The sequence below is a fragment of the Acanthopagrus latus genome, chromosome 7, assembly GCF_904848185.1.
Source record: "Acanthopagrus latus isolate v.2019 chromosome 7, fAcaLat1.1, whole genome shotgun sequence".
Taxonomy (NCBI): domain Eukaryota; kingdom Metazoa; phylum Chordata; class Actinopteri; order Spariformes; family Sparidae; genus Acanthopagrus; species Acanthopagrus latus.
The window spans coordinates 17,691,637-17,704,164 of NC_051045.1; the positions used below are offsets into that span (position 1 = coordinate 17,691,637).

The 12,528-nt window shown below is 40.3% G+C and overlaps 1 protein-coding gene across 12 annotated transcripts in view; it reads left to right on the plus strand.

Moving 5' to 3' along the window:
• Positions 1-12,528, plus strand: part of kif1b (kinesin family member 1B) — a 57,976-nt gene that overhangs the window by 38,908 nt on the left and 6,540 nt on the right. For 5 of the 12 annotated variants that reach the window (XM_037105678.1, XM_037105684.1, XM_037105682.1 and 2 more), the window contains 16 exons: positions 1,984-2,089; positions 2,200-2,217; positions 3,216-3,364; positions 4,190-4,368; positions 4,573-4,710; positions 5,558-5,809; positions 7,456-7,574; positions 7,981-8,066; positions 8,323-8,452; positions 8,777-8,930; positions 9,448-9,538; positions 9,663-9,781; positions 9,926-9,981; positions 11,266-11,374; positions 11,849-11,915; positions 12,068-12,152. In XM_037105678.1, the coding sequence (XP_036961573.1) occupies positions 1,984-2,089; positions 2,200-2,217; positions 3,216-3,364; positions 4,190-4,368; positions 4,573-4,710; positions 5,558-5,809; positions 7,456-7,574; positions 7,981-8,066; positions 8,323-8,452; positions 8,777-8,930; positions 9,448-9,538; positions 9,663-9,781; positions 9,926-9,981; positions 11,266-11,374; positions 11,849-11,915; positions 12,068-12,152 (1,858 nt within the window). The remainder of the gene's footprint in view (positions 1-1,983; positions 2,090-2,199; positions 2,218-3,215; positions 3,365-4,189; positions 4,369-4,572; positions 4,711-5,557; positions 5,810-7,455; positions 7,575-7,980; positions 8,067-8,322; positions 8,453-8,776; positions 8,931-9,447; positions 9,539-9,662; positions 9,782-9,925; positions 9,982-11,265; positions 11,375-11,848; positions 11,916-12,067; positions 12,153-12,528) is intronic. The other 7 variants (XM_037105680.1, XM_037105683.1, XM_037105686.1 and 4 more) reach the window with 3 other exon arrangements.

A 12,528-nucleotide genomic window follows, 5' to 3' on the forward strand; every position in this document is an offset into this window, starting at 1 on the left:
TGTGCTGCTGCCAAGAATGCGTCCACACAGGAGGCCTTGTGCTGCTAGTTCACTGAATTCAACTTAAGTCATGCGAAAAAGTTGCAGTACTGAGGTCTGTGTACAGTAGTTTTCTAAGCCTCAGTGATTACATTTTTTACTTGCTGGGGTGGAATTTTGTTGCTAAGCAATTACAGTCATGACTCGGAAGTACTCACTCGGCTGACCTTCTGGTGTCTGTCACCAACTAATTGAATATCTGCCTGGCTGATTATCAGATCAGAAATTGTATTCCCCATAATTATCAAATTATGTTTTGTTTTGTTTCGTTTTGTTTTTGTGTGTGTGTGTGTATTTTATCTGATTTCAGATAAAATATATTAACTTTGGAACAGGTTTCCTTGGCTCTGATGCAGCTTGTAGGCTGCAAAGAAATTTAAGTTATCAATTAAATATATTGGACTAAAAGTATATTTGTACTATATTTGCCTCTAAAATGTAGTGGAGTGGAAATAAAGCAGAAAATGGAAATGCTCAAGAACTTCAACTACCTCAAAACTGTATTCAATTACAGTACTTGGTTACATTCCATCACTGAATGTAAGACCGTATGCACATTATAATTCAAATTAACTACAGAAATCTGATTCAGGTTTTTACATCTTTTATACTGTAATCATTTAACACTACATATATGAGATAGATTTATTGGCATTACCTTTTTCATTAACATTACTGTAGCCATCAAACTTGCAATTTATGTGAGATTGTCACATTGTTCACTACTCATTGTGTTTCAATCGAAGCTCCATGCAGATCACTACATTCAGGGAAAACTCCATATTTTAAAAGGTTGTCTGACTGGAGAGCATATAGTTTTTAGCATGTTGTCAGGAATTCAGCAGGGAGGAGGTTAATGACAAATGAAGAGGCTGCATTGTCCTCCGAGAAGACACTGAACAAATAGGATGAGGTCATCGGGACCACAGCCCTGTCCTGCTCTGGTGATGACGATGATGATGATGATGGTGATGATGATGATGATGGTGCCCCTCATTGGATTACAGATGACTCAGCTTCTGTCAGCACCTCTCATCTTCCACTCCACCATTTCTCTCAGAATATACGGTGTTTCATGATGTTTAATTTCAGAAGTTTTTAATTCATTGCATCGGCTTAAAAATGAGACACCAATTGATAATAGTTTATAGAGGTAGTAGTAGTAATTATAATACATTCTTATTTTTAGTTTTTCATCCACATTTTTGCCTGTATTTGTACCAAACAAATTCATATTTTATCTATGTAGTTTTTGATTATGTCCTGTATTTTTGTTTTGAGGGCAGACATGTGATTGATCACTAAAGTTTTATTTTCACGGATTCCAGTTATCATACAGTCTTGTTCCAAATAATGCTAGCACACTGGTTAAAACATGACTAAAACTGAATGTAGTGATTTGCAAGTGATATTCAACCTCTCTTCAGTCAAAAACATTATGAACATTATGAAACATTTAATGTTCAAACTGGTAAACTCTATGTTTCCGGTGGCATGAATTGATGCCTGCAACATGCAAAGTGAAAAAAACTTTTGTGGAATCGGAGTTGCAACTTTTACTGCTAGTGTTTTTACATACATTAATGATAATATATAAATACATGTCGTGTTTTGATACAGATGATGTTGACAGTAAATCACTGCAGAATTATTGTGTAAATCTCATTACACAATTTTGACTTTCATGTCACGTTCTTCTCATATCCACTTGTGTGTCTCAGTGCATCATTTGTCTCAGTCAACTCTTCAGCACTTGTCTTCAATTTAGAACTAAACCCCCTCGTTGTAGTGGAATTTCAAAGTGGAGAAAGTGTAGTAATCCAAACATAACCCTGTGTTTCTAGTGTCGAGAGGTGGTGCGGAAGGCTGGCTAAGCTCATCTTTTTTTACCAGCTGATGGACAGTTCTCCATTTTCTGTCTCTTCCCTGTGTGTTGGTGTCCAGGTGTACGAGAGCAAATTGCAGGAGCTTCAGAAACAGGTGGAGACTATTTCTCTGGTAGCTGAGACGCCTGATGAAGAAGAGTTGGAGGAGGAGGAGGAAGAGGAAGGTGTGTACTATAGAAATCAGTTAGTCCTGTGGTTATTTCTGTACCTCCTGTATTTAAGCAAAAAAAAATAAAAAATGCACTGTGTGTTTTCTTCTACATTTTCTGTCCAGAGCCCAAACTACTGGGAAGTGCGTATTTCCTATTCTATAAGATTAAGAACATGACATCAACTTCATTCAGATTAATTCAAATGTTTAATATCACCATACTAATTCCTCATTCAAGTTCAAAATACTCCATATGTCATATGTCCTCTAATTCTTTGAAATTAAAACACACTACTTATAATAAAGACGATTTAACTTGGAAGTATCATGGACCATACTTACAGTTTTACATGTTTTAGTCTGTCATCTTCAAATTGCCTTTAAATTACTAGCAGGTATTTCCCTTCTTTCCAAATAGCGGTTAATTATAGATTAGGAATATCCCCAAATTTCTATGTAATACACTGAAATGACAATATCTTTTAGTATTTAAAATATAATGATTTCTTCACATTTGTTTGTCACCTGCCATTGAGTTTAGAAAGAATTAGATAATCATCAATATTATCAGTATTAACAGCTGATACAATCACCAGTGCCAATATAAATTGATCACTGTGGGTATAGATAAATGTTGTAAACTTAATTTTTCCGCAATGGCATTTATAGTTACCCTTAAGATGTGATTGTAAAGGCTTTAAAAGGCTGAAATTTTGTTGTTAATTTATCTTGAATGTGCTTGAATTTCACAAAAAGCTTAATGCATTCGGAGTCTTATCATCCGTCCCGGTAACTTGATGTCCATTTGAAATAGAACTACTCAATGCAATAAAGCTGTTAATGTTGGGAGCGTACAAGAAACAAGACATTTTGCAAATTTATTTTCTGCTCGTCTTCTGAGTCCTAAAGCAGCAATTACATTTTATTAGTAGCTGATTGTAATTTGTATTGTTGGGGATCCCTGACCACATCACAGCCAAAAGGTTTTTCTGCACAGTCACTGCTTGTGATAGATAAAATGCTCTAGATTTGAGGTTGGGCAAAAAAAAGTAAAACTGGTATGGTCCTTTTTGTGCCTTCACATTGTGTTTGTGTGTGCATGTGTGTTAACATCGTCTCCATGTCCCGTCACTCTGCAGTGCCGTGGACTCAGCACGAGTTTGAGTTGGCTCAGTGGGCCTTCAGGAAGTGGAGGTACCATCAGTTCACCTCCCTCCGTGACCAGCTCTGGGGAAATGCCGTCTACCTGAAGGAGGCCAATGCCATCAGTGTGGAGCTTAAGAAGAAAGTAAGTAAAAAATATTTAAGAAATGTATCATTGAATTTATGCAACACAAAAAAGACAAGTTTTAACCTGGATTACTGAACCTGGACTGTAAACAAAACATTTAGAGAGTAAAGGAAGATAAAGTGTTAATGTTCCAGAAGTGTATGTAAATATATGTATGAACCCCTTACTCCTCCAAGACATCCATGGAAGTGAATCACCTTTGTAACCCGTCAGAGTGCCCCCCCACCATGATTGATTAAGATTTCCATTCAGCCTGTGATGTTTGTGATTCATTTAAGTGGTCACCTGACTCCTATGGTTTCAGATAATGCAGGAGGCAATCCTTCAAGTTATCCAGAGCCGGGTGTTGACTCATTGACACATAGAGAAATTAAATTTGTTATGAATCAACACTGCTCTGCTGCGGTCCACCTTCCCCATCAGTGTGATTTATATTCCTGTCCAGAGGCGAGGCGCTTCTTGATTGATACTTGAGATGGGTCGTCTGTCACAAAGATGTTTTTCAGATTTTATTTATCTTCAGGTTTCTGTCTGTATTTTATGTCCAATGTTGTTAAGTGATTTAGTATTTTGCCCTCAGAGGATGCTAGGAAGAGAGAGGCCACAAAATGGAGGCTTTGCTTAACCTTTCAACCTTGGCTTATCAGCCTCGATTTAGCTGCAGTAAAATAGAGCCAAGCTAGAGAAGATAGTGACACAACAACTCCTGAAAAGGTCCAGAGCGTTGAGTTAGAATCCTTCACGTCAGAACTGATTCCCATGCTTGTTTTTATTGAATTTGCTTATTTTTTTAATCTATCCTTCCCTCGCCCATTTTTCCAGGTCCAGTTCCAGTTTGTCCTGCTGACAGACACGCTTTACTCTCCGCTGCCTCCTGAACTACTGTCACCAGAACCGGAGAAAGAGCGCGACACCAGGCCTTTCCCCCGCACCGTGGTGGCCGTCGAGGTTCAGGACCTCAAGAATGGGGCCACGCACTACTGGTCCCTGGATAAACTTAAGTAATTATCTGAAACTAGTCCTGGTTTTAGTAAGATTTGTTGTTAAGATCTCCGTTCGCTCAATTAGGCTGCTGTCAAATAGACAAAGATACAATAATAAGACATCTACCTCTATCAGCATCTCTTCCTTCCAGGAGCTAATTGAGCCGGATATTCTCTCTCAGCTTCTCGTTAATGTTGAGTGCACTCTGTCGTCATTTGCAGGCAGAGGCTGGACCAGATGAGAGAGATGTATGACCGTGCTGGAGAAATGGCTTCCGCTAACCAGGAGGAGGGGGAGGGCACACTGACAGGAAATGACCCCTTCTACGACCGCTTCCATTGGTTCAAACTTGTAGGGAGGTATGTATCACAACTACAGAAAAAAAACCAGACAATACTGCATGTGTTACTGTAAATGATATTTAGATATTCTATGAATACTTTTTGTTATGCTGGTTGTTTTGTTTGCAGCTTTTGTGATCCATTTATTTAAAATGGGTTTGTGGCACCAGTTCACTTCATGTCATTACGGTCATGTGTATCAGTGTCCACACCTTCGTTTATCATTTATATGTAGTGTTATTTTGTTTCTCATCATAAATCTCTTTTTTAATTGTTATTTTATTTTATTTATTTTTTTAATGTCACTTTAATGACTCAATGTTACATTTATTAATTTATTTGGTTTATTTGATTTCATGTCACTTATCAGTATTCCCATGTTTAATTATGCTTTTTTTTAACATCACATTTTGAATTGTGTTTTTTTGTTTGTTTGTTTTTTATCATGGACTATGTCATTTTCATGTATCCCTTGTGTCTGTTACCATTCTCATGTCAATATTCCTTCCAGTTCATACAAAAGCTTGTCAACAACATAAACTGCTCTGAGACTTAGCAGCTTCTTGTCATACCTGCTCTTTATAAAATGTTTCCTTCTGTTGCATTCTGTTACAGCTTCAAAGTTTTAGGAGAAATACTTTTCTCATTCTTTCATGTCATTAGGTAGAAAGAAGTAAGCATGTACCATATTAACCAATGAATTTTATTTTATATCTTTTTTATATTGCTACATGATGTTATTTAAGTGAAATGTCACATTGAAGCCATCCCTAACGAGCTGCAGTGGCCTGTTTAACTCTTCTGTCACCTTACTGTCACCTTTCCTTGGTTCTCGCCACTGTTCCCAAACAACCAACCCTCTCAGCACCCCCATCTTCCACGGTTGCGTCAACGAGCGCCTTGCTGATCGCACGCCCTCGCCTACCTTCTCCACCACGGACTCGGAGATCACAGAGCTGGCCGACGAACGCCAGAGCGAGATGTCCGACTTGATCGACGACGAGGCGTTTGTGGACGACACCAGCTCGGATGCCGGCACCGAGGAGGGCTCGGACATCTTCAGCGACGGCCAGGACCCGTTTTATGACCGCTCCCCCTGGTTCATCCTGGTGGGAAGGTTGGTGGTGTTCTCCATCTCCAGTTCCTCCACACACGGGCTGGGATGGGAGTTTTGGGTGGATGATGGCTTGGTTTAGTGTAGTTTATTTAGATATGTGGAGCAAAGGGAAACCAAGGGAGGGGAGCAGGTGAATGTGTACAGGTGAGAAAACACAATCAGCAGTGTGCAGACAGATATGAGACATCGTTTTTTGAATTTTAATGATCATATATTTTGGTTTCTTGCAAACCAGCGCCTTTAAAATGTGTGCACATGCTCTAAGCTTATTAATTATCGGTAAATCCCTCCCTGGTGAAAGGATAATTTCAGAATCAGATCATGTATTCAAAGCAGCTCTGCAGAGATAAATTGGACTGGTTTTGGATTTAATGTGATTAGTCATACTTCTGTGCTCACAGGCCTGCTTTGTACGAGTTTCTTTTAATTTAGACTCAGTTCCCAAAAATTGAAAAGCCAACCATCCTTTTCTCTCCACATCTTCCCAGCGTGATACCTCATCCCCCACCACCGTCACTGCGCTGACTATTAACTCCCATCTGTGTGTGACGTACATGTATCTGCTGTGTCTAAGTCGATTAGCTGTCTGTCATTTGTTTTATTTATTTTTTGTTTTGTGTTATTTATTCCATTACATAAAAGCATTTGTTTTATAACCTTATTTGTTTTAACACTGCTCTTTGAATGTATCGTAGTGAATATAACTCACAGGTAGTCTACAGTCACATAATCACGCTTACTTGTATCAAATTCATTGTCGAGATTAAATAATGAGCTACAGCAGCATTTGAAATCACAGCACACGTCATCATATCTTACTAATGAACAGCGTGTGCCCAAATAAGAGCAAGCGACAGATCGATGCAGGATCTAAGCCAACCAGACTCGCCAACAGCCGTAGCTCAGCTACTGCCGTCACTATGACTTCAGAGATTGATCCCTCCCCTCCGCCTTGGCCTTGAGTCTGCAAACAGAGAAGGAGGGGAGGGGAGTCAGAGAAAAGAGTGTGTCACCGTGGGTGCAGCAAAACAAATCAAGTCCTCCAATGCAAAATGTCAACCAGCATGTGAGTGAGAGACTAACACCGTCACACCACGACACGATCTACCCAGTCCTCTACTGCTGCAGCCCCGGCGACCTGTCATCACCCTGTCCGTCATACAAGTTCAAATTAAAGTTGAAGCTGCTGCTGATTTCAGATCCCTGGAGCATTTATGATTTATTTTTAAGTTTTTTTTTTTTTTTTGTTTTGTTTTGGGTTTTTTTTTTCTTTCTTCTTTGTTTTTTTTTGTTTTGTTTTTTTCAAGTTTCTTAACGTAATTGTCACTAATATATTATTGTATGTTATTGTTGTCATTAATATGCTAAACACCGCGACCCTGCAGAGGATTAAGCGGCGTACATATAATGTACAGATAATGGATGGATGGATGGACTGTGCACATTATAAGATATTTCAACCATCTGTAGAGAAAAATGTTTATTTCTTAATCAATGGATATCTAATTTGCTTTCAGAAGGTTAAATTAAATAGATAAAATGTCAGTTTTATTACAGAAACACATGCTTGTTTTCTGGTTCTTTCCAGGCTGCACCAGAATCAGCTTTTTCACATCTCTCTCCTCCTTTTTTTTCTTAACTCTCAGAGCCTTCGTGTACCTGAGCAACCTGCTATACCCCGTGCCACTGGTGCACCGTGTTGCCATAGTAACAGAGAAGGGCGAGGTGCGTGGTTTCCTGCGCGTGGGGGTTCAGGCTATAGCTGGTGAGTAATTAATGAGATTCTCTAATGAGGAACACTGTCAGGATCCCCATGCAGATGTTTTAACTGCTAGTCACTCGTTTGTGTGACTGTTATCTGATATTTGTCAAACCTATAGTGGAGTCAGGTGGTTGTTACGTATAGCTGAGCACTTAAAAACATACTTATTGCCACTTGTATTCACACCATATTGCTGTGGAATTTAATTATTATGTTTTACTCCAACCAAATCACTAAATAAATGCATATGTCTGGCTTTGATATCAACGTGAAAACATTTTGAAGAGCCCTCCGAAGAGAAATTCTCCTTTGGAATCTCTCTGTGTTAGTCTTGAGGTGCTTTGACAGTTTCAGTCAGCTGCGATGTCTGTGATCAGTCCTGATAAGACGCTGGTTTGTCTCTTTGTAGCTGACGAGGAGGCTCCAGACTACGGGTCAGGAGTTAGACAGTCGGGAACTGCAAAGATCTCCTTTGATGATGAATACTTCAAAAAGGTAAGCCCTGAGTCAGATTAAAGTCATTTCAAACTTGGAAACACACTTTTCTTCAGTGCGTGAGTGGATTTGTAATATTTGGGTGAAAACATGAAGTCAGTAAAGGAAGTTGTGTTTCTTTGCAGTTTTTTCTTGTTCTGTTTATCCAGTATTGAACAATGAAATAGAACTGCATCCATGCAGGTGGAGGTTTGTCTGTTCATTTTCTCTCCACCAGCTTTATGCTAATGTCCTTCTCTCCTTTTTAATCCCTCAGAATGACTTTCCCTCCACTGTTATGACCCGCTCCGGCTTGTCCCTGGAAGAGCTGCGCATCGTAGAGGGTCAGGGTCAGAGTTCAGAGGTCATCACACCCTCAGAGGAGCTCAACAGAATCAATGACATGGGTACGGCTGCCAGGACTTCACCTCGCCACTCGTAAATTACGACCTCTCCTCCCAGTGGGAAACAGACTTGGCAGATGGTCCCACTGAATACACTTTGAATGTATAGTTATGGAAATGAGGCTGGTGCAGGTTTTCTTAGTTTGTGAAGGAATGTGCACAAAGGCTTTGATGAACACATTTTTCCTACAAATCACAATCTTCTGTAATGTTCAGGAACAAGTCTAGAGCTTGGAATTCATATGCAGATTAATACTGAGCGCAATCGCAGGTCACTTTAAATGAATCTCAGAGCTCCTCCTAACCCTCCCCTGTGGCTTTCTGCAGACCTCAAGCTGGGTAACGTCGCAGAGACCAAGCTGAGTCTTGGTGACGACCTGGCAGGTCAGCTGGAGGTTGGCAGCATCTTTACCTTCCGTGTTACGGTGCTGCAGGCCAGTGGCATCCCGCCGGAGTACGCAGATATCTTCTGCCAGTTCAAGTGAGTCAACAGTGGAGCATGCAGTAAATCAGCTGTATAGTTTTATGTGCCCCATGAGGTGTCTTTATATCGAACTGTTAAGATATCAGAGAAATAGTAATTAATATATAGCATGAGAGATTTGATGACTGTAAATTGTAAAAGAACAGCAAAGTTTGTACAGGGTGTCTGCAGGTCTTCAAAGTCCTAAAATGTCTTAAACTAATTATGATGAAATATATTATAAATAACAGACCTTCAATATCACTAAACGGTCTTGAATTTTCTTTAGATTTCATTTTGTTAAAATCAGTCAAGCTGTTCTGCATCAAGTATCAGGGATGGAAGTAACTAATTACAGCCACTTACTGTAATTATGTGAATTTGGTTACTTTTATAAGTAGTAGTACATTCTAAAAGCTGATGATGACATTCGGCTGTCTGTTGTATGATAAGAGAATATGCAGATTTTGAGGAAACACCATCTTGTTTAAATATAAATGTGACGCTGACACTCATTTATGTTTTTTTTCTTCAGTTTCCTACATCGTCATGATGAGGCTTTTTCCACTGAGCCTCTGAAAAACACTGGCAAAGGATCTCCTCTGGGCTTCTACCACGTCCAGAACGTGAGTGCACACTTAAAAATACTCTCTCACACACACACAAACACACACACACACACACACTGTATTTTAATAATTTCTAGTTAATTAATTTTGGCAACCCTTCTTTTTTCCCCTGTTGGAACAGATTTCCGTTGAGGTCACGGAGTCCTTCATCGAGTACATCAAGAGCAAGCCCATCGTGTTTGAAGTGTTTGGCCACTACCAGCAACACCCGCTGCATGTTCACGGCCAGGAACTGATCAGGTTGGTGGAGTTAATATGAAAATTCATCATTGGAGATCGCTTCAAAGAATGTTTTCTAAAGCATTAATAATTCATATTTGGTACATCAGATAGATTTTGTTAGAATTTTTCAACTTAACTTAATCATCCATTTATTTCTCACAGTCCTCCAACACCGTCAAGGAAGTATTATCCAATCCCCATGCCTCTGTCTAAACCAGGTAAGGATTTCACCGTAACGGCAATATGTTCTGCACCTGTCACTCTCATTTCAGCATATTTCTTCTGTTCGTTCTGGTTATATCAGCATGCCTCATATTTCCTTCCACTTTTCTTTCATTTCTCGCTTCCTCTGGATTTTTATTTTTGTCTCTTATTTAATTATTCTCCCACCATCCATAATCCTCTTACCCAACTCTGTCCTCACTCATCCACATCTCCTCCTGCGCACATCCCATCCAATCTTTCTCACCGTTCGCACAATATCACACGCTGAAACCCCAGACCACACCCGTAAGATAGAGTTGGTCCGCTACCTGATGAGCGGCTATGTGAACGTTAAAGTGCTGGACACGCTGTCCGAGCACGCCAACGCCCTGGCCTCCTCCGCCGTTGCCAGTTTGGAGGATGAGGCTGACCAGCTTTCTCACTTCCCCTTCCTCACGGTGCCCAGTGACCCTGTCTTTATTGTGCCCAGGCACCATGGTTGGTAGTAGCTAACAGACCCCGGCGTTAGATTCACCTTGTTGTAGCGATTATTAGTCTGGTACTGTGCTTTGCTCCTCCTGGTGCTCTGTGACTGCAGGCAGAAGCACAATAGAGCTCTGCAGTGCTTCTGTTTGTGCACCTCGCTGCAGGTCTATTCAGATCCAGTCAGCTCAGTCCAGCTCTCCACGTGTCGCTTACAAACTGGCCTGAGCTGACACTTTCAGGTAAATCTGCTGCTTACGCTTCAACCAAATAATGAAATGAGTATTTATCATAATCATAGGATATCACTGACATAGCTTTCACAGCATAACTCACAATCCAGAGGCTTAAGTCTTTTTAGCTTCAGCTGCAGGCCAATTACGGTAGTTTTCATGTGGAATAATGTTCATTTCAACACCAATGAATGTCGCTGTGTGCCTCAGGGATTAGCTTGTTAAATAGGAAGGTAATACTGATGTGTGTCCGACAGCAGGGTGCTGTCAGTGGTGGTGTAATCTTTGATTTAGCTCCACATAGAATCCCAGTATGTTGAATTTGATGTGTTTTATCACCTGTTTTCTGTGTCCAGTTTATTTCAGGAAAAATTAACTATATTATTAACATATCCATTAAAAATTAGCATTGCGGTATGTGTGTGGGCTCATTGTCCAGGGTCAGCAGTAAGTTCACATCACATATACAGCCTCCATTTATTAATCCAATGTATACTGATGATGTCTGTCTATTAGTGTCATGAATTCCAAATGAATTTAAGGAAAATACCATTTCCTGTTCTTTGTGCATTTGTGTTTTAGTTCCAGCCACCAAGCTGAACACTATCACAAAGTCCAACCTGGGTCAGTGCGTCAGCAAGTACGACCTACTGGTCTGGTTTGAGATCAGCGAGCTGGAGCCGACTGGAGAGTGAGTATCTACACTTTCACCTTATATTCACATGCAGCATAGGCTGTTCATAGGCTTCAGAACCAAAGATTTACAGTACTATAAAGGGATGCATAAAGAACTGTGAAAAGACAATGAAATATATAGCTTAAAACATGATATACATTGAACCCTGTTTAGCAAAAACATGGGAGTAAAATATGTCCCTTTTGACATCAGAACATTTCAGTTACTGCTGAATATAAACCATGGCCACAAACACAGAAAAATCAGAAATCTGAGTTGCCTTTCTGCAGCATATCTATGATAAGAAGAAGTGCAAACTCCATGAAAAGATTTGAAATGTTTGAGTTTGAACCAGAAGAGTTCCTCCCTTTGTGTGCCATTTTTCAAATTTTAGATATCTGAGTGCAGTTCATCAAATATTCGATAAAACTGTCTCGAGATGTGTTGTCTGAAGCATCCAGGCTAAGTGTGACCTCCGCCTCTCCACAGGTACATCCCAGCTGTAGTGGATCACAGCGGCGGTCTGCCTTGCCATGGCACCTACCTCCTGCACCAGGTACTGGAGAGCTGCACGGTTTTTAGTCAAGTTATACTTTCTTTCTTATATAACCAGTAAATAATCTATTTTTTTATAAGAAACATTCAGATGCTTAATATTGCTTCATCCGTGTCTACAATGATCCTAAGCTCCTGTCATGTTTGCTGCAGGGGATCCAGCGGAGGATCACGGTGACTCTCATCCACGAGAAGGGAAGCGAGCTCCACTGGAAGGACGTTCGCGAGCTGGTCGTGGGTGAGCAGTTTCCCCTCCGTAGTTCTACCTCTCTACAGGCGCCAGAGGAAAAAAAAAATGCAGGGTGTTGCTACATGCTTGCTTCCTCATTCACACAGCAGAGTCAGTGGGATACCCTGACAGTGTGATACAACACCTTCTATTGTCTCAAAAGAAGCTCAGTTTATGAGGCAGCACTGGTTTCTCAGTCCTGCTTCCAATCTGAGCTGTCAGTTTTGCTTAAATCTGCTGTTTATACTGTAGCTGTGGCTGATGGGCGAAATAATTACATTTCACATTTTAGAATTCCAGCTGCTGACTTTTTCATCCAGAGTGAGCAGACGTGTGCTTGGAGTCTTGCTGTGGGACAAAGTGACCATAATGCTATTTAACTGAA